The 22,416-nt window shown below is 39.0% G+C and overlaps 2 protein-coding genes and 1 long non-coding RNA gene across 4 annotated transcripts in view; 1 reads left to right on the top strand and 2 right to left on the bottom strand.

Moving 5' to 3' along the window:
* Positions 1-1,971: 1,971 nt before the first annotated feature.
* LOC122650325 (cyclin-dependent kinases regulatory subunit 1-like) lies at positions 1,972-21,347 on the bottom strand. Of its 2 annotated transcripts, XM_043843720.1 has the most exons (5): positions 21,319-21,347; positions 18,411-18,414; positions 2,424-2,562; positions 2,252-2,312; positions 1,972-2,131 (listed from the first exon to the last, which is right to left on the bottom strand). In XM_043843720.1, exons 3-5 carry the CDS (start codon positions 2,474-2,476, stop codon positions 1,979-1,981), a joined length of 267 nt encoding a protein of 88 aa, XP_043699655.1. In that variant the 5' UTR covers positions 2,477-2,562; positions 18,411-18,414; positions 21,319-21,347; the 3' UTR covers positions 1,972-1,978. The 2 variants fall into 2 exon arrangements, with proteins under 2 accessions (XP_043699655.1, XP_043699654.1); XM_043843719.1 differs by lacking the exons at positions 18,411-18,414; positions 21,319-21,347 and adding an exon at positions 2,745-2,779 and having other exon boundaries at positions 2,424-2,564.
* LOC122650323 (putative pectinesterase 14) lies at positions 7,986-12,046 on the bottom strand. Its single transcript, XM_043843718.1, has 5 exons — positions 11,582-12,046; positions 10,999-11,170; positions 10,523-10,729; positions 8,376-8,626; positions 7,986-8,251 (listed from the first exon to the last, which is right to left on the bottom strand). The coding sequence occupies exons 1-5, from the start codon at positions 12,031-12,033 to the stop codon at positions 8,068-8,070; spliced, it is 1,266 nt and encodes a 421-aa protein (XP_043699653.1). The 5' UTR covers positions 12,034-12,046; the 3' UTR covers positions 7,986-8,067.
* LOC122650326 overlaps positions 17,256-22,416 on the top strand; it is a 27,509-nt gene continuing 22,348 nt past the window's right edge. Inside the window, exons 1-2 of the long non-coding RNA XR_006331409.1 lie at positions 17,256-17,266; positions 20,375-20,381. This is a non-coding gene — a long non-coding RNA (uncharacterized LOC122650326). The remainder of the gene's footprint in view (positions 17,267-20,374; positions 20,382-22,416) is intronic.

Genomic DNA, 22,416 nt, shown 5'->3' with positions numbered 1-22,416 from the left:
TCATCTAACAACCTTTTACCTGGAACTAATCTTTTTAGTCATTAAGAGAAACAGTTTAAGATCTATTAGTTAAAATGTATTTATTTTTTATCATGGATTTTTCTATATAAAGTTGGCCAAAACAAGGTTCTAGGATTAAAGGGTCATATGCCCCATGGCAACATAGATGGGGCTCTAAGATCCATATGTGCATCTTCATAACCTTTGATATCAATTTTTCAAAATGCATTAATTAGGTTGCTACATACTAATTATACAAGGATAACTAAAACAGGGCATACATTTATACAATACAAGAGATGCATATCCAACCCATATGGATCTTCTCTATCCAATGGTTGAAATTGCTCGATCATTGGTCAAAATAATTTTTGCTTAGTATGACTGACATGCACAATGTTAGAAAAATTAAAAGAGAGACAAAGATGACTAATTTGATCATCGTATGTATAGTATGACAAAGATGCCTCGTTTTGTATAGTATATGATCTGCATTTTTCCATTGGTTAATAAAACTCAAAGTTTAGGACTAGGGATGGGCACGCTGCCCGCTTACTTGCCATGAGATGGGCATGGGGTCTTTTCTATGCATAGACACAGAACCTGGCCCGATGCCCAACATATTCCCTAATGTTTATTATAGTTTGCCTACTACATGCCCATCTCTTCCTCTCAGAGAAAGGGAAAATTACCTAGATCAATTAGATAAAGAAAAGTATTACAAAATAAGAGGTTTGACTTTGTTTGATATTTTTATTTTTTTTGATAAAAATGTAATTATACAAACCACACACCAATCCCAAAAGATTAACGACCGTGGAATGGCGTATATACACAACACACACCACACTCACACAGACACTTACTTTTATTGTAAATCTATATGTTTTGTAATTTTTTTTCCTATCTAGTAGATTTCGAAATTGTCCCTAAAACAAAAGATTCTATTGCACATAACTGGTTAATTATATAGTAAATTTTACGAGGCAAACAAGTATCATTCCTATTTAATGGGAGGATTGATAAACCATAAAAAATTTCTGTTACTCAGACTGGCTAGCAAGACTAGAACTTCAACATGGGCAAGTCAATAGAAGCAATTCCAACTCATGGCAGGTCAATTGGGCAGTGTAATTTTGTGCACAAGTAAACCCAGGGTACCTTGGACACAGTTAAGTTTAAGAACTTTTGGAGTTAACAAGGAGGCACAAAACACAAAATATTGAAAACTATCAATCTTCAAACAAGATGCATATCAGTACTTTGGAGAAGGTATTTGATTAAATTTGAATTCAAAATTTGACACAACCAATCTAAGTCATTTTCTACAGATATGGCCGCTCTGTATTAATATAAAGAAGAATCTCTTTTCTCCAGAGAAATGGACTCTAGATATACTTTGAGAACTTAGAACTCCATTCCATACTTCTTTGGGAGGAAACCCATTTTGGATCGTTTGTTTGAACTTCTGGGTTTTCCAATTTTAATGGGGGCCAGTTAAATTCCAAATTTTTATTTGGATTTGAGGAGTTCTAAACCAGAGAACTCATTCAAGGAAGTGGATTCTCAAACGAAAAGATCACAATTACCCAGAAGATAACTAGGTTAAAATTATCTAAAAAAGAAGGAAAAAAAAGCGAAACCCTGATCTTCTTATCCAAAAAGGATAGAGAAACGAAAACCACGAAATTAGACAAAATAGACAAGCAGTCACTCTACAGTTGGCCACACCATACGTTTAAAGAACGAAGAAACGAAACCCTAAAAGAAAAAGTAATAACAATGTCACGAATTGCTTGAATCCCATTACGGAAAACTAAGGCAGAAAACCCAACAAGATACCTACAATGGCACAGAATTACAGTCACATTCAACACTAACAATTTCAGAAACCCTAACCATGTCTTCTTTTCTAGATGAAAAGATTGAGAGAGAATCAAGAAAGAAGCATTGTTGGGAATTAAGAGTTAAATTCTTTTCACTTGGCTAGTATCTGTTGCTGAGCCTGGTTCTCCTGCTGCTGTTGGTAGTTAAGCGGCCTCCTGAAGAGCATAATGTGTGGCTCAGGGCGGTGGATCGCGTAGTGAACCCATCCACGGCTCTGCTGAACCCCGATCGCTCGCCACTCATTCTGAAACCCAACCCAAAAAATTTTAAAAACAAGAATGAAATAAAAGAGAAAAAACAGGTAATTAAAGAGGTTTTCTTCCTTCAATTTCGTTAAATTCACAGAGATTGTCCTTTTACTTACTTCGGAAAGAAGGCGATTCTTTGGGAGCAGTTTGGCGACTTCAGGAGGGAGAACGACGTGCCTGCAAAAAACGCAATTGGAAGGGGTGTTTCAAGAATCAAGACTCAAAAGAGGGTTCAAAACTGGAACTTCATATATTTCATTCTGTAATGATCTTAGAGAGGAATTTTACCTGTACTCGTAAGTATCGTCGAAATATTTCTCAGAGTACTGAATCTGACCCATCTCTATCTAATTCTTGATGCGACTCTACTTCGATCGCTTGAAGAGGAGAAGAAAACAAGAAAATTTCGTTCGATTTCGTCAAGAACCTTCAGGGAAGAAAGAAAAAAAAAACAAATCAAAAAAAAATGGCAATCAGAAATGGAAGTTGGAATCCTTCTGACTTCTCCTGCAAACGAAACTGATTTACAATCTTCGAGAGAGAAATCGGGAAAAAAAAATACAGCAGAAAAGAAGAAGACGAAGAGAGAAAGAACAAAGTACCTGTAACGGATAGGAGGAGAGAAAGTGAGAAACGGGAGAGAACACACAATTCGAAGTTTTCTGAGGCTTGGGGTTTGCGGATTCAATGTGGGGTTGGATTTGTTTTGGGCTTTTGGGGTTGAAATATAAGAATCCGAAAACTATTCTCTCCAAAGTAAATTTTATATTCTATGCCACGTGTTACTTCTCTATTGGTGGTAAAGAATTCAAAGGAAAATTCTTGCAGAAAATGCCGTTAGGGTTTGATTTTCAAAATTTAAATCTCCCATTCCTTCCTCATCTTTTCCTGCCATTCTTGGTTTTTGTTTTTGTTTCCGTTAGGTTTCATCGGGCGATAGGGTGGACAAGGCAATAGTTGTCTCCTTTTGTTTTTGTTACTCGGTAGAAGCAAGGGTCCCCCAAGTCCTTAGGGGTGCCAGATAGTTCGGTTTGGTTTGGTTTGGTTTTGGTCGGGTTGAATTGTCGGTTTCTATCCCAATAAGATAAGGTTCAGTTTGGATTTGATTTATTTTGATATTATTTTTTCGGGCTGTTATCAGTTGGGTTCGCTTTTCAAGAGATTCTATAATTATCCCAAACCGAAGCCAGCTTGATAGGGATTCGGATCAGATTTTTCAATTAGGTTTGATCGGTTTGACTGTTTCGGTTTAGGGTAAAGTTAAGGGAGAGGATTCCCTTCAACGCTAGAGTACTAATTTGAGCGTATGGAGTAGGGGTGTCAATTGGTTGGGCTTAGTCGGGTTCAGTCGGGCCTAACTGGGCCTCATGGTGCTTAAAGCCTTCACCATGACCGCCCGTTTAAGTATTTAGGTAAGACCTGGTCGGGCTCGGTCATGCTTCTGGCCTTAATTGAGCCTTAGACATTGTAGAACCAAGCTATGTCCTTGTTTAAATATAAACGGGTTTTAAATGGTGCAGCCCATTAAAACTGAATGTTTTAATTTTACAAAGAGGTGTATCGTCTTGCGACAACCGTTTCTTGCCACCTCTTTTCTATCTTTTCCCATTAAAATTGAATATTCCAACCGTTTGAACATGGCTGATTCATTAGAAATAGGCTGAAATAGTGCAACTCGTGCTGACCCATATCCCCTGATATACATTTAAGCTTAAAAATATGCTCAATACATTAGGCCCAGCCCAACAGAAAGTTAATGTCATAACAGATTTGAGCAAATAAATCAAACAATGCCCAAGCCCCTAGCAAAGTTTACAAGTTAAAGGGTTGGGCTAGATCGGATTGTAATCGGTTGGGCTAGGACCCTACATTGGGACCACCTAGTTAGTAAACATGTCAGGCTTTAGTTGGTGGACTCGGTCCTATTTGCCATGCCAGACCTAGAATTGACACCCCTAGTATGGAGGGACTCATTATAATTCATAAAATTGAGGGAGGATTTTGAAGGAGAGAGAAATAAAAGGGCCCATTGTTTTTGTGTCTTGGCATGTAGATTCCTTCGCACACGGGCGTCGTACAGAAATGTCTTGCTTACCCTAGCCTTGGAGACTAGTCTACTAGCTAACTCAAAAATAGAGAAGTAATTCATCATTTCTACCAAAATAGTTACCAATTGTCCCAATGCTTTTAAATCCCCCCAAAAGATGCTAACTCAGAATCACTATTAGATACATTTGGCTTGATTCTTCCCCAAAAGAAAACATAAAAAAAAAATACAAATTTGGCTTCATTCTTCAATCAAATGCTAAAGAAGGGGAAAGAAGGTCTTCTAGTATGGGTCCCTGACTCACATGGCAATTTTTAGCCTATGAGAAGTTAACCAAGTGGAAAAAGAAAATGTAGGAATTTAACATGGGTGCATGGAAGTATATACGTGGACGGCATGTTCCCCGTTACATATAAACTATTTATATGATTGAATTTGAGTTTGAAATTTTGACATATGGGTTCCCTTGATATTCGATAGTCAATTTTACCATATCACCCTTCTAGACATAATCATTTAAAGCCCAACCTAATTATTGTCTAAAGTGGGAAAAATTGGATGATCTATGTGGATGATAAGTTCTATTATTTTTTTAATCTTGGAAAAAAAAAATTAATAGATTATGACACTAACAAATAAGGGATTTTTTTGTAGATAAAAGATGTAAAAATTTATCGAAATCGAATATAAACCGGGTCAAAAATGAGTATGAAACTGAATAATAAACAAACCAAAACTGAATAAAAACCGAACCAAACCTTGCTGTTCACATTTAGTTTTGGTTCGGTTTTTATGCCTAGTGAAATATAATGCTCACTATTTGCCACATGGTAGTATATAGATTAGTCCATGTGATAGAGGACCAGACAATTATCTCATCAATACACTTTTAGCTTAAAATGAGTAGAGGAAGTAGATAATGGTATTTTGTATTTTATATTCATCTCCTTTTGATGGTATTTTGGTCATTTTACTAAAACTTTGCATCAGAGTTTGAGCAACCTTTCTTACTTACATTGGAATAAAATTTGTCCATGAATATATATGTGGGGTCCTCTATCACATAAACTATTAACTCATGGACAACGAAGTGACAAATAGTGAAGTGTTATGCTTCACTAGGCATAGTGATGCCTAGAAGGACCTAGTTAGTTAAGATGAAGCCAATTGAGCTGCAGAACCATCAAGACATTTTTTTTTTTTTTGGGAAACGAAGCTTATACATTATTATTAGGGTAATTTACACATACCACCCCTGAGGTTTGACGAAAGGATATTTTCACCCCCCCCCCCCCGTTTTGGAAAATTCTGCGTACCCCCTGCGTCAGTTCAAAACTAACATGGTTAAAAATTAGACTTGAACTGACGGAATTGCCTTTACCCAAAAAAAAAAAAACACTTGCAACTCATCTTCCCCAATCGATTTGGGGAAGATAAGTTGCAGGTATCCTTGTAGGGAACACCATGGAACCGATCCTGATTCAGTCTCTTTCCTTTCCCTCTTCCATTTGCTTTAGGTTTTAACCCATTTGTATCTGTGTTTCTAGCTTTTGCTTTTAACTCTACGATCAGTTTTATTTCTGTTCAGAATCTAGGGTTTGTTAATTGTTACCGTCTTCAAAACTGCAATTTAAGTTCAAAGAGTAATAACTAATGGGATTTTATGCTACTTTGATTAGGTTAAAAAATTCCGGATTCATGAGCTGGAGTTGTCATTCATGCAAGGTCGCTAGAACTACGAACGATGGGGTGGATTTGATCCTGTATCGAGCGCAAATGCGAAACTTCCCGGAGTTAAGTTGTGGGTTGTCTTCGATATCCCCAAGATCAAGTCGATTCAACCTGGAAAAATCTGACCCACACCTTCTCGGGTCTCTTCTGTGCTTCGATTAACTTCTATGTCCGCACAATAATTTCCTCCCCATCTCCTTCTCCGTCCGGGTTTCCTCTTCTTCTTCCTAATCTTCTTCTATTTTTTCTGCTCCACATTTCTTTGCACCACAGCTGACAATGGATTCCAGAGAGCTTGAAAAAAAAATGATGGCAGCCAATGGATTCTGATTCTGTGTTGGGTTTGGAAAACTGGGAATAAAAGAAAAGAAATAGGGATCCGATGCTTATTGGGAGGGAAAATGGAAAAGGAAATCAAAGACATGATGGGATCATAAATGATAAATTAGTTGAGGATGGGTGGGGTCATGGCTGGAATTCAGATTGGGGTTTTGTTTAGACAAGGATGTGGGTTAGATTAGAAGTGAAAAGAAATGGAGAGGAGAATCGATGATGGTGGGATGAGGGTTTTTAGAATGAAAATGATAAAAAAAAATAATGAGAAAAGAATAGGGATGAAAGGAGAAATAGGGGTTAGTGGAGATGCTGGCGGTTTTAGCAAAGATGGGTTTTGAGAGAGGGTCGGTGATGGGGTTTTGGAAATGGAAGATGTATTTGCTTTTGGGCTTGGAATCATCTACTACTTATGCTTCTCCACATTGGAGCTTTCGACCATTCTCAAGTACCCTTAGATGTGGTGCTCTGCCGCGGGAGGTTGTTTTTACTGAGAACCTAACTCCTTGGTTGAAGTTGCTTCCTTGTCGAGATAAAGCTGGGCTTGCTATTCTAATGGACAGACCTTCTATCTATAGCATGCAACTCATCTTCCCCAAAATCGATTGGGGAAGATGAGATGCAGGCGTTTTTACTTCTTTTTTTTTTTTTTTTTTCCTTGTAAGGGCAATTCCATCAGTTCAAGTCTAATTTTTAACAGTGTTAGTCATGAACTGACGGAATGGGCTTATTTGTTACCATTTGCAAACCTCAGGGGGGTACGTAGAATTTTCCAAAACTGGGGGGTGAAAATATCCTTTCGTCAAACCTCAAGGGTGGTATGTGTAAATTACCCATATTACTATTACTACTAAGGGTGGGGATAGGGAGGGGAAAGTAACAGCCTAGAGGCTTGAACTCGAAACCTCCTGGTGAGCATGAAGCGCACCACAACTCACCATCTACTGTAGGAAGTTGTTGTTGACATTTATTTTTTTTGTGGTAAAGATCAAGACATGTATCAAGTAACCTTTAGCATATAAATAGCTAAAAAAGATATATGAACATAAATCACAAATAGGTCTTTGCTTATTTCTGAATTTCAATCTTTCTATTTTGTATTTGTGATAATCAAGTCATAAATCATATCAAATTCCTACAAAAAAAATAAATACATCAGAAAAATATAAATATAAATCATACCAAAGACAACTTAAAACTACAAAGAAAGTGCATACAAAATGCATAGGAAGGTATATATTTGTATTTGAGTATGAAATTTGACATGTAGTCACTCCAAACCATTCTATAAATATCCGAAGGATAGAGTTTCCACGTCATGCCTACACTTTTCAGCCATATAATAGATTTGGGACCCCTCGGACATAGCCCATCATGTATAGGCTTCCGCTCGATTTGTCAACAATCCCTGTTGAGTTCATTTATTAAACATTTTAAAATGTTTGTAATAAATTAGTTCAAAATATAGGTGATGATGATATAAACATGTCCACCAAATTTGAGCCCAATAAAGCACCATATGAAATTATTAAAAACATGATAGAATTGTAGATGATTAAACCAAATCATTTTCTCTTCTCAAGATTTTCCAAAAAGAACTATTTTTTCCTCTTTTTTTTAGTACTATAATATCCTTATTACAATTCCAAAAAAAAAAAATCATAAATTTGAGGGCATTATATATCCGTTAATTTGTCCTCTTAAACTGATGTTATATGCCCTTCCACTTAATTAATTACCTAATTAGTATCCTTAATTTCAGACTAAATTACTGTCTTCTGTGCTTCTTTTCTCTGATGTCCAAAATTGCTGCAATAATTATTAGTATCTCTGAATAAATCCTCCATGTTGAAGATGATGATGGAGAAGCCATTCATTTCCATCTATGTAAGAAATGTCTAAGTACTGAATCACTTCAGAATAACTCAATTGTTTGGTGTATGGCACCCTTAACTTATCAGTGGCTCCTGGTCCAACACATTCATATTCTCCAAAGAAGACAGTTCTGTAAATATTACAAATACAGTAATTAATAACATTAAATAAAGGTTTAATTAATCCTTTAATTAAGATGAAGCTTTGAAGGGAAAGAAAATAAGAGAAGAAGAAAAGGGAAGAAAAACACAGACTGGTCTCTGGAGGGATCATTCCAATCATTCCATCCATCTGAAGAAATCACATCAGACATGTATGTTTTGGCAAAGATAACAGAGGCATAAGCACCCCAAGCTCTCCCAAGCCACACTTTCCCTGATCCACTGATACTACAATTCACAAATGAAAATCCTGTCTTCTCACTTATAGACTGCCTTCCATGAGCTGTGATTGATCCACTAATCACTCCTGGAATTTGTTTGGCTATTGAAACAATGGTGCAATCCTGTGTCCATAACATCCCCTAACATTGTCAGTATAGCTAGGCATAGACAGAATGAAGAGAGAGAGAGAGAGAGAGAGAGAGGGAGAGTGAGTGTGTGTGTGACAGTGTGACTGTGTGTGTAAACTAGGGGTGAAACAAGGCCGGATTTTTTAAAATTTCAGCTCAACCTTGAGTCCTCTTAGCGCAGCCCAAGCCCAACCTAGCCCTAAAGTCGGGCTGAGATATCTCAGCCCAGGCCCAGCTCTGCCAAGCTCAGCCCAGCCTAGCCTGGTCATGGTTGACCATGATCAAGCCGGGTTGGTCCTGACTGACTCTAATTCTACATATTAAAAAAAGACACACGATTGGCAAGGTTACAATTTTGAAGGTGCAATACTCATTAGCAAGCATCTGGTATATGGAGATACTTATACAACTTCGCGTCACAATTCTATAAAAAATGAAGGCCCCTAGTGAGATGTTATCATACACTTTAACCTAAAAACTTAAAATGGTATATACTTTTGTCAAACTTTCGTTCAATAGGCAATTACACTCTAAACAAAAATTGTAAAAGGTAAAGCATAACCTAACACAGTGCCACGCTAGGCAAGGCTAAATCCGAGGCCTCAACCCTGGCCCGGTCCTACCCTGATCCCGGGCCTGAAAATTTCAAGCCTAACTCGCCCTCAGGGTTGAAACATTCAGCATAGGCCTTGATCGGGCTTAGGGCGGGCTCGCGCCGACAAGGTCAAACTTACACCCCTAGTGTAAACCATGGTTTAAGTATCTGGATTTGCCCTGAATCAGTCCAGATTGGATGGAATTGCCCCTGCTTTTTAATAAAAATTGATTTTTATTACTTTTTTACCTTTGGGTTGTACCACTGGATCGGTATCCAAATGATCAATATTTAGAATAGGCCTCGTCGATACCAATCTGATCCCGAGATTACGAACCATGGTCTAAACTCTCATCAATCTGAATCTCTCTGCATTGTTGAAATCGGGAAGGTTCTGGTGTTTTTAGCGAGGAATAGGCTATACACCTCCCAATCCATTACATAATCCAAGTAGCAAGTCAGACTTAAGAACACCTTTTTCTAGAAACAAAATGTTATTCATGATGCAAAAAACAAACCGAAAGAGCAAACAAATAACTACACAACACAAGGATATACGTGATTCCCGACTCAAGGCTATACGTGATTCAGCCTATGTCCACGGAGATATGAGAGCACTTTCACTAGTAATTGAGAAAGGGTTATATGCTCTCTTTCTCAAGCCTTTTTGTGTTTACAAAGATTCCCCATCCCTATAAATTTATAGTTAGGGGAAAAAGAAGAGATTGATCAATTTCCTAAATTACCCCCATGTAAAATATATTGGCTGCATGCCACAAACTCAACTTCCAAGCCTTAAAGTCCTGAATTTTTATCTGCTGCTGTAACTGGAGCGTTGCTGTGCACATCGTGCGGCACAACACCAGCCATGTGTGCACAGCGGGCCCCACTGTGCATACATGGTCGTTGCGGCGCCGCATGATGCGCAAAGCAGCGCTCCAGTTACAGCAGCGGATAAAGGTCCTAAAATCCTATAGACTTTTAACAGTCCTTTGAATGCAGCCCATAACCCAAACTACAGAATACGAGACATCAACCCTCAACACATTCGTTAGTCAGGCCGGGTTTGAATCACAGATTAGGTTATAGCAAGAAGATTGAATGGTTCAATTACTCTAGAGATCGACCATACCTTGACTGAGGTGTATATGAGCTATGAACATGTTTGACTCTTTTTTTTTTTTTTTTTTTTTTTTGGGTTAGATAATTTGGATTCAGAACCTCAGATGAAAGCATAAGCCTAATTAAAACTCCATATAGCCCAAGAAATGATTGAAGAACAGATATATATGTACCTCATAGAGTGATCTGGCATTCCCAAAGATGAAATCAATGGATCCCTGGATGAAACACTCTTTAAAGTAATGCCTCCCTTGGTCATCAAGAAGTGTATCTTGTGCACCATAAAATCCACAACCATAAAAAGCAGCTTGGTCACCTACAATCCTCAATGCCACAGCCTGCTCACCAGCTTCACCTGGATCAGGTGCTGGAGCTGTATTCTTCATCACCAATACCCAAAATAAAAATCAAACAAATTATTTTTCATGATGATCCTATATATAGTTAGGGCGCACGTTCTCTGTCCGGGAGCGCATGTGGGCGCAGTCACATGGGGTGGGAAAAGGGTGGGATTTTGGGCATCCAGGGAAACGGGCCAGTCATTTTGCCTAACCCCATGTGTCTGGGCGCACCTTGCGCCCCCAATACAAAGAATTTTATCCCACATAGTTATAACCAATCAAATCAAATCACCATAAAATTTGATTACCTGAAAGCTAATATTGTAAGCTACAAAGTTAGGAGCCAAAATGGCAACTGAAGAGCTGTAAATTGTTCCTCCAGTGGAGTTAGCAGTATCATTCCATTCTATGTATGTGTTCACATTTCCCCTTCCTTGGAATATCAAGTTTGTCTTGTTAGCACCCACCACTACCTTCTCCCTGTAGTCCACCATACTTAATTTATTAATTTAAGATTAAATAATAATCAATTAGCTAATGTTTGATACGATAAAGATACAATAACAACAATCTCAGCCTTATCCCAACTTAATGGGATCGACTACATGGATCCAAATAAGACAAAGTAAGGAAAATGGATTGGGCTCCTCTCCTCGTAGGGCATCGTCCAATGAGTGCCCAATGAAGCATTTGATGGTTGGGCTGTGTCGCACACATCCCGGTGTATATCCAGTCAGTCATCGGAATGTGTGTGGCACAGCCCAACCGTTGGATGCCTCATTGGGCATTCATGATGCCTTGTCTAAATAAAAAAAATAAAAAAAGAAGAATGAAAAGATGGGAAATGAGATGAGAAATGGAAAATGAGAAATGAAAAAGATAATGAATGACCTGTAAACACCGGAATCAATAAAGATGAGTGTTCTAGTGGGGCTATCATCAGGAACAGAGTTTATGGCCTCTTGAACACTAGTGAAGTTGGCACATTCCTTATTCAAATTCACTGTGAGGAGGAGGGAGACATCATACTCTGAAACAATCCAAGATGTGAAGGCATTGGTGTCTTCACAATCCATCTTAGGCTTCCTCTTCCTATGATGGCGGTGCCGGCAAAGACGACCGGATATCGGTTCGGCAATGCGTTTCAAGAGTGAGAGAAGCTCATCAATACCAACTTGTTGCATCACCTGTTTGATGAAGGCAATCTCAATGGTTTTTTCTGGACTAGTAATTAGTTTGTTAGTAGAGGAATAAGGAGGGATTGTTTTGAAGGGAAATAGAAAGGCAAAGAGTGAGACCAAAATGACTGAAAACCAAAATAAAATGTTGGTTTTGGGTCTCATGGTTGAGTTGGTGGGGGAGGTGGGTTGTTGTTGCTCACGTTATTTTGATGTGGATTTGTGGGGGAAGAGGCGTTACGTCTCATAATTTGGGGAGAGATGGAGAGTTCTACTTATGCTGGACGTGAGTGTTGGTTAGCGTGGAAGTTAAGAAAAGGACGTATGAGCTTAGCATGTGTGTTTGTTGTGAGAGAGAGAGAGAGAGAGGGGCTAAGCCAGAGGTAGAGACGGTGGGGAAGGGGATTTTAGTCATGATGAGTACAGCAGTAGAATTGAGAAAGAGACAGAGAGGGGCGGGCGGGGTGTGGCTAGTGATGATGAGTGCAGTGGAATTGGGAGGATCGCGTATCTTTTGATGGTGGGTGCTGACTATTCTACGACTTGGTGGCCAGTTGGACGACTGATGCGATCATAGTGACAGAAAAAAAACAGAGTATTACGATACGGCTTTTAAATGGTAATAAATTGAAAATAGACGGTCAAATAAAATGGTTAAAAAAACAGAGAACGGTAAACAAAGAAAAACGGACGATATAGGTTTTAAACGTTTATATTTCAAAAAAACGGACTATAAATACGACATTATTCTCATATAAATTCAGGAATTTTATTTGAAATACATGCTTCTAATTTTGATATCCGTGCTTTGACCTTGAGTTGAAGATGATATCATGAAAAAGGCAGCCATTTGAGTCATCTTTACGCTGGTGAAAAAATCAGGCCAACTAGAGTTCGGGAGAGAGAGATATGATCACTTAAGTCCAAGATCTTAAAAAACAAGGGAACGTGTTTTAAACGCGTTTAAACCGAGAATGTTTGCCATTTGCCATTTTTCCTGTATGTTTATGAAGCATACAGAAAAACGTGTTTAAAACGGTAAAAAAAAGGAACACGTTTAAAACGGAGTTTTAGTGCTCGGTATTGGAACGCGTTTTAAACAGTGGATGGGATCATCTTATGCATGGTTTTAGTGCTTGTTATTGGAACGGGTATCGGTTAACCTAGAAACCGATATGGTATTAGATCAGTATCAACATAGATCGATAATATCAGACAAATTTGCCCTTGATTCTCTTTGAAATTTTTATTTTTTGACCATATTACTCATTGTCCGTACCATATCGATATCAAGATCAATAAGATGCAAAACCGGTATGAATCGCCCGATGCAGGCGATTCGATACCGATACATCCATGACCTTATGAGATGGTTAAGCTTTTTCTGATGCATCAATGGTTAAGCTTTATCTTGCTTAGAGCTTTAGTGGACGCAATGAGCTTAGCCAGAATAATCAGCAATTAGGTGGAGGCTACTAGAGCTGGGTCTTTTTTTTTTTTTTTTGGGGTAAATTCCTAAAATTGGTTCTACCATTTGTTTCCTATACAAGCACTCATGTAGCTGTAAGTGATGATGTAGAACAATTATTATAAAAAAAAGGGTGAGTGGTGGTCTCACTTTTTTTCTAGTGTCATCGTGGATTTGGCATAAAGTAATCTAACTTTTATATTAAGTTTCAACCTACTAATTAACCGGTTCCGAAATTGGATCCTCTGTGGCCAGAGGTTGAGCGGTCATTACGTTACACTTAACTCACAAGTCGCCATGTAGATTTTATAACAATCCAATGGTTAGTAGAAGACTATCTGCCATTTTTGAATTTTAAACGGTAGTTTTGAATTTTGAATTGAGCTCATCTACCAATCATTGGATTGGTAAAATTAATCCACATGGCACCCTATGGATTGAGTGCAATATGATGGCCATTCAACCCCAGGCCGTAGGGGGATCCAAATCCACTGCTTCCTTCCTATTACAGAAATCAAAAAGAGAAAGATGCAGAGGGGCAGTTCATATAGTTTAGAGATTTGACTGCAACTCACCCTATTTGGTATCGGAAGGTGATGTAGAGGCGAGTGAGAGAGAGAGGAAATGGTTTTATGGAGAACAAATTATTCAACCAATATGACATCTTTTTAGATTGTGTATATTAGGAATCCTAATCAAGTGCGAGAACTCTTACGTTTGCCCATGTAGATCGAGTAGAGTTTTTTAATATATTGGTAGTTTTGAGTGGAGCAGAGAATAAATGGGAAGAAAAAAAAAGGTAAATTATACATGAAATACCTAATGTTTAAGAAAATGACATTTTTTTTTTTTTTTGGGTAGAAGAAAGAAAATGACACTTAAGTTAAGTCAAAGTTTTACAGAAGGGGTTGTAACGGTAAATTACACATGAAGTACCTAATGTTTAAGATGGGGTTGTAACTAATGGTTCGGATCATTGAACAATTATATGCGAACTCCCCAAGAGATAAACGACTCTCCCAAGAACCAAGGGGTAGCGCAGTTAGCAAGGGATGAAGGATTCGGCTCCTCTCCAGCGCAGGGGTGCGCTGGAAATCGTCCAGCGCGGCATGGATTACTGACACGTAGACTCAGCTATATCGAACGGTTTGAATTTATTATGCACAGTAATTCCTATTGGGCTGCGATGGAGAGAACTATTCTCCCAATTTTGAATTCCTTCTCACTCTGCGACTGTTCCTCATCTTAGTACTCTTGCCCTCTTCGAATCCTCTCGGATCGGCTGATCTCCACCTGCGACGGCTATGGTTACCGGGTTACGGCGATTACCACCTGCGACGGAGTTCTCTATCTCAGCATTCTTGCCTTCTTCTAATCCTCTCTTTTTTCTTTAATCTCAGGTCAGATCTGTCTTGTGCTTGCTAATCGAATTTCTTTATTCTCTTGACACTCAAATTACCATTACCCTTTTTCCCAACTTTCACTCTTTTCTTATGGAAACATTCATGTCAATGCTCTTTGTACCTCCTGAGCCCAGGATAGGAAAAGCCATGCCCATCTCAGGCATGAAAGAGAAACTAAAACACAGAGGAGACTGGAAGCTGCTTCATAATAAACAACTCATATTGCTTCATTTCTCACTATTTCTGTATTACAAGTAGCCATCTGATCTAAGTATCCCTTTAAGTTTTTTGGCATTTAATTTCTTAAAAAAAGGAGGTTTATTCATTCTCACTTCATGAATTTCCAGATGTTTGATTTATATCTCAAGTCCACATGAATAAGACTGTATCACAGTAATGACTTCGACTTCCATTCTGAATTTCTGATTTCATAAATACTATCCTCATGCCTTTCCAGATGTTTTTAGTTGATTGCTTTTGATGGTTCCCCTGTGGGTTAGCTTCAATTTTTTTTTTTCGTTCTTGTTCAGTTTCTGTATGTTTCTGGTCTGTGGTTTATGTAGGTAGATGAGTCTTTAGCTCAAAAGGAAGAGCACCTGGGTTTGTTCCTAGGAGATGATGGTTCGATTCCATCACGACTCTCATGTAGCAGTGGCTTCTTATTTAATTTGTTATCTTGAAGTGAACTGATTTACCCATCAGAATAGAGTGAGGGGGAATCTGAACTTTTGTTTTACTGTTATTGGAAGTGTTGTGTTTCAGGCTATGTTCAACTTCAAATTTTGGTTAATTGAAAATCTATTGTTTCTGAGTTTCAAGTTTCAGACGTGGAAGACAAATTGAGGAGGATTCATGCACTGCCGTATCATATCTCTCCTGCTCAGATGGGGTGTCTTTGCTTAAATGAAAGCTATTGAGTCATACCTTCTATGCTGTCATAACCTAGGATTCATTAACACAACACTCACAGTCACCCCAACCCCTTGCTGCCCCTACACCTGAACACAACACTCACATAGTCACCCCCACCCCTTGCTGCCCTACACCTAAGTAGACACTCACACATTCTGCCCCACCCCCTGATGCCCCTACACCTGAACACAACACTCACACAGTCACCCCCACCCCTTGCTGGCTAAAAATTTACATTCAATAGGAGTCCCGGTGGATTTGAACCACCATATACTGGGTGTAACCCCAGTTGCTCTTCCTTTTTCAGCTGAAGACTCACCTAGCTCCATAAACCACATTAGTTTCATCCAACATAAAAAAGTAAAAATTTCTTAGATCTACTAGATAAGAACTGAAATTACAAGAAAAGTAGGTTTCAAATTTGAAGATGGTGGGTTCTAGGGTTCACAAACCCTTCCAGGGTTTTAGTATATTCCAAAATACTCTCCTGATACCTATTCCCGCCCTCTCCTGCCCCGCGGTGGAAGGAAACTAGGTCCAAAAAAAAAAAAAAAAAAAAAAAAAAACAATACAAAAAATGAGAGTGATAGAAACAATATAAAAGCAGATTTTTAGGGCAATTTTTGGAAGTTTGCTTTTATAACTAGCATTAGTTTCCTCTAAATCTTGTTCTGTTAAGTTGCAAAACTTTGTAAATGGTTGTGAATTTATAGGGTCAAACTCTTGAGGGTTTGATGGACTTGTTTCAAAGTCCACCTTATGTGGGAACTCCCTTCTTGCTTCAGCTTGTTCTTCTTTTTCTTATTTCCTATTATCTATTTTTTTTCCCTTCTTTTTTAGTATTTCCATATCGAGTTGCTTAAGTTTGAATGTGATGCTTAAATGAAACCAAACAGATCAAAAAATAACCCAAATTGCAGGTTTTTATTAAGCAGGAGAGGGTGCAGCAGAGGACACACTCACCCCCACCCCTTGCTGCCCCTACACCTAAGCACACACTCACAAAGGAACCTCCAGTAAAGGGGGAAAAAAGAATCAATTATGCAGTCAGCAGCAACCTCCAATAAACATATTTAAAATTCCAAATCAAGATGCTCAATCAACATTTCAGTCTAGTAACACAAATGGAACTTGCCTCTACAAATGTTTCTCCCCCAGAATGGGAAAAACAGGCTTCAAGGTGCATCTGGAAATAATATCTAGCATACACCTGGAAAAGCTGTTTGAAGACCAAGAACACATACTGCTTTAGAGGAATACATTCAGTGTAGGAGTCTCGGAGAAACCTTCAGTCATGAACAGAAATTACGGTAGCAATGCAAAATAATAGAGAACCAGAAATCCAAATCTGTGTTGCATCTTTCTAGAAACTTTTCGTTTCAATTTCTTTTCCCCAAATTATTAAGGGAAGGAAGTGATGAATGAGAACCTGAATGTTTATGTCTTTATGATGGTGGGAGATGTTGGCTTCTTAGGTTCTGGTGTTGAGACAACAAGCTTGTATCTGCAATATTACAAGAAGGCAATAGACAAGCACATTATGGTAGTTCACAGGTACAACCATAGCTTCAGAGCCAGCTTTTTCAGAGAAGAATTAACTAGGATGACAATAGATGTTGCTATTTCCCCACACAAGGATGAGAAAGCAGATTGCCATATATAAGCACAGTGCTCACAATACTCCAAGTAAGATAGATCGTCAATGATCAAACTGAAATACAAATAACAACCAGAATGATAATGAATAACATGCATGGCTAGACAAAACAAATCAAACTCCGAGCAAGAGTGGAAGCAGACCATGTCATAGGTACAAAACAATAAGAAAATACTAGTATAAGCTCTCTTATCACACTCACACACTCGCACACTCTGCCCCACCCCCTGCTGCCCCTACACCTGAGCACACACTCACCCCACCCTTGATTTAAGGGAAAAAATCAGGGTTCAGCAGAATAAAATCCATATACTGGAGCACTTACCACCATGGCTTTCTTGACTTGAGCTGCAACATATGCATAAACACCTACTTCTGAGCTGCAATCAAAAGTTTCCAAAATCTGCTGTCACCCAATACTATACATCTGCCCAGAACTTTTAGTGTTTTTTGTCCACCTCAAAGGACTTAAAATCTGTTAAAACACTTACCATCAACCACACCACATCCACCTAAAGGGTTTATTGGTACATTTAGTTTTACAATTGCATTACACGAAATGGTTTCTGTTTTTCTCGGTGTACATAAAATAAAATATCAAAGGCAGGACTCACAAAGCTAACAGTTTACACTCAACAGGAGTCCCGGTGGATTCGAACCACCATATACTGGATTTAACCCCAGCTGCTCTTCCGTTTGGAGCTAAAGACTCACCTACCTCCATAAAATGAAAAAAATTAAAATCTAGTAACAATCACCACCAAACAAATAAAGACAAAAAAATACCAAATTTTTGCCTATTTATTCAGCTTTAAGAAAAATCAACACAAACCCACAACTTGAGGTAAATATTAATTCCATACAACAGGGGCTGGAGCTAGACAACAATGATTTCCCTCACCAAATTTAAACTCAACAGCAGAAAGATTTTGTTTTAATCACTAACAATCTCAATTCAATACCCATCAGCAACACTGGCCATTATCTTTTAACCCAAATATTGTAGAAGGCACTGATAATACATAGAAAACCCAACGAAAATAATATAGAGTCAAGCAACAATTTCATCAGAAAAAATAAAAAACGATATGCAGATGCATACCTGGCTCTGCAGCAAATCCAACCAAGAACAACACTGATTATACAGAACCAAATGAAAAGAGCATGAACAAAAGCAACAATTTCATAAAACAAAAAAAAAAAAAAAAGGAAAAACGATATGCAAATGCATACCTGGTTCTGTAGAAAATCCAACCAAGAACAGGACTGATTATACACAGAAAACCAAACCGAAAGAGTATAAACAAAAAGCAACAATTTCATTAAAAAAAGAAAAAAGGAAAAACGATATGCATACCTGGTTCTGCAGAAAATCCAAAGAGGGAGAGGATGGGGAGATAGTGCAGCAGATGTGGAGAGGAGCCGATTCGAAGAGGGCGAGACTGGGAAAGGAGAGAACTTCGTTTGGTCTCCATAGTGCAGCAGATCGCTCGCAGGTGGTAAGCTTCGATGTCTTTGCCGGTGGAGAGGAGCTGATTCGAAGAGGGAGAGAATGTGGGACGAAGGTGGTAAGGTTCGATGCCGTCGTCGGTGGAGATGAATCCATTCGAAGAGGGAACTCGTTTGAATGTCTCTGCAATTTCGTTTGGCGGTTGTGAAAGAGAACTATTTCGTTTGGAGAATAATTCTCTCCATCGCAGCCCAATGCAAGTTCCTGTGCTTAATTAATCCAAACCGTTCGATATAACCGAGTCCACACGTCAGAAATCCATGCCGCGCTGGTCGATTTCCAGCGCACCCCTGCGCTGGAGAGGAGCCAGATCCATGGAGGAAGCCTAGGGAAGCTGAAGGTCCTAAGTTCGACTCCGCTTGCCCTCTTGGGGCCACCCGCCTGAGAGGAAACTCCCTGGTGAACATGGGGGGACCAGTAGTTCACGGTCCATGGTGTTGTGGGGTCATACATAAGCCCTGAGGGATTTAATCAACCGAAGGCCAGATACTTCCTGTTCCAAAAAAGAAATACCATACTAAACTGCAAGGTAGTACTAATTAATACAACTCCACAATTGTCTCCAAAAATGTCTAAGAAATTTGGAATCCCAATCAATAAGTGATTGTCTCAAGAATTCGATATTGTTTACAAACCTCTTGAAAGAACAAATCAGTTATACAAGACGCATTCATAGCCTTTCGACAAGAAATAAAATGAGCATTTTGGAAAAGGGCTCGACTACCAAAAATATGGAATCCACACCTCACAATATTTGGGGAAGACCGAAAATGAAATTCATGAGGATATACTCCCATGGTGCTTGTGGAACGGGTACTGGAAGTTAAAAGGTCAGGCATACTCGACAATGATCCATATTACCTGTCGACTATGTATGGATTAAATTTTAGAAATAGTAACAACAGCTGCCTAGTGCAGTTGGTGAGCTATGGTGCGCTTCATGCTCATGTTCACTAGTAGTCTCTTCATGCCCATGCTAACTAGGAAGTCTAGACACAGGAACCACGCAACCAAGCTACGTTTTTTTTTTCCCATTTTTTTTCTTTTTTCATACTTATGATTGGTATGAAAGATAACGAGGCTCCCGCTACTACAAGGTCTAAGTAATATTCGTTTAAATTAGTAGATACACAGTGGGGGGAAAAAATCCTCTGCAGTGCCTTAATTTTGCGGTGCCTTGCAGTTCAAGCCTGAGAGCTCGACACGTGGACGCTAGATGCGACATCCAACAATGTCGAGCTCGAGAAAAAAAAAAAAAAAAAAAAAAAACTGGATTGATCGAGCTCGTACCATTGAATGAAACAATTTCCACGTGTCTAGGTCTCATGTCCGAACTGCAAGGCACCGGAAGATTAAAACACTGCAGAGGATTTTTTATAATATTGTCCATATTGCATGTGGACAACAGAAATAGAGGCTTTGTTCCTCCCACTTTCCATATATATATATTTTTTTGGTAAACACTTTCCATATATATAATGTGGCCTCAGTTGGCTAAACTTCTACTCATGACCTACTTACTATTCTTAGGTGACTATAAAAAGCCTGGATCCTAGAATCCATGTATCATATAATATGATGATCCAATAATTTTATCTAAAATTCGGAACTATGAGTCCATTCCTAAACTTCCTCAACATACCACTAAGGAAAATTCCTAAATTGGCTCGACACTCTTATTAGATTTCATAGTAAGTTGGAAAAGTTTTATACAAACATCATGCCCTTCTGTCCAATCCTATGACCTAGAGAGTCCATAATTACATTCAATGCCCCTCCAAGCATTGCTTTTATGCTAATTTTCTCTTTCAAGATTATGTTTTTATTTGACAAAACTAAAATGCCAAACAGTTCATGATTGAGAGAGGCTATATAGGTAGAGCAAGGATCGTCTAATAGCATGAGTGATTTTACAAGAGATTACCACTTCTACCCACGGGTTTAAGAATCCTGAATGGGATTGTTGAATCGGCTGATTCAGATCAGAATCGGCAGTGATAATCTCAATTATGGCGGATTTGATATGGTCAACTCATTGCTCAAAACGTTAGAATTGTTCAGTTTTCAGATCTGAAGGCCGATTCCGATTCCAGCCGGCAAGGACTGGTGTCCATTATGTGTTTTGAAACCTTGCTTCTACCCCGAGTTACTTCCAAAAAGAAAAATGGAGATCCGAACTCACTATTTGTGTAATTGTGAGGTGGAGAGAGAGAGAGAGGTGGGGATGGGGGAGACTCGATGAAGGGGAAAGAAAGAGGGATCAGGATTGTCTATGGCCTGCTGCCCGTAGCAGCCATAGCAGCGCCCTAATGTGGCACGTCGCAATGACCGCCTTAACCCTGCTCGGGCAAGGTGCTCGGGCAGGGGTAAGGCGGTCATTGCACCGCGCCTCATTAGGGTGCTGCTATGGCTGCTACAGGTAGACAGGCCGTAGATGATCTGAATTCAAAAAAGAGTGGTTGGGGGTAGGAGCGTTGTGATTTTGTGAGAGACACTCCACATGGACGGAGAGGGAGAGAAGAAACAAGGGAGAGCAAGCAAGAAAATCCTCTCCAACACACTAGTGTGTCCAGCGTCCATCAGACGGCTGGAGCTGTCCTTGGGGCGTGAGCAAAGAGTTCCATAAATGTTGCATCGAATAGGGGAGAGGAAATGGAAAAAGAAAATCGTAAAGGTAAAAACACACCAAAGCTGTGCTTGGTATGCATTCTTGGAATGCATTCTATGTCGATTTTGTATTTTTTTTTATGATAAAAACAACTATTTTTATAATCAAAGAATGTGAAATCGACCTGGAATGCATACCAAATACAGCCCAAAACTGGCTTGTTGTCTCTTCCAGTATTTAAGCAACAAAAACAAAACAAGCTAACGAGGTCCATAGAAGGCAAAGCCACGACTTACCTAGCTAATTCTAGGTGTCACATTGCTCTACATGACTTGTGATTTGAGGTATACCTTTTATCTCTCATTATTGTTCTTGTATATAGTTAATTTGACGCTTGGCTTCCCTAAATAAAGCAATCATTAGGCCTAACCTTTACTTACGGTTAGAACTGGACCTATCAACATGCCCAGCAGATGTGCTAATGCATAACTTTACTCTATGATAAGCTTACTCTCTATTGTGTTCATCCCTTGCTTGTTTTGGTTTACTAGCCGTAGTATATAGCCGGCCCTTTGCTTGTTTAGATTAAGGTGTGTTAGTTTGATTGTCTATCATGCCACCTCAAGAATGGCCAGGTTGAGGTGCGAAACTGCTCAACGCCCCAAAGAGTAGTGGCTCCGACGTATAGCAGACCGGTTGAGACGAGACCTCTGGGGTATCGATCCTCAATCAAAAGAGAGAGCAACTAATATATGCATAACACAAGGCCCTTGAAACTCCTATCAATATGGAATGAGATTCATCGCCTAGGGAAGAGCACAAAGCATGTTCATTCCATCCCTATATTACTGGAAAGGAAGTCTTATTAGACCCCTTCGCGAATTCATTCTTCTTGAAGAAAGGGAAAGAATAACAATTTTGATGAGTTATTCAATCATCCCTTCAGCCTAGATGAAGGAGAGAGGGAATGAGTTATTACACTTATGCCCC

This window comes from Telopea speciosissima, chromosome 2, assembly GCF_018873765.1.
Source record: "Telopea speciosissima isolate NSW1024214 ecotype Mountain lineage chromosome 2, Tspe_v1, whole genome shotgun sequence".
Classification (NCBI taxonomy): domain Eukaryota; kingdom Viridiplantae; phylum Streptophyta; class Magnoliopsida; order Proteales; family Proteaceae; genus Telopea; species Telopea speciosissima.
The sequence above is the reverse complement of the archived record's forward strand: the minus strand, read 5'-3'. Positions and strand labels throughout refer to the sequence as shown.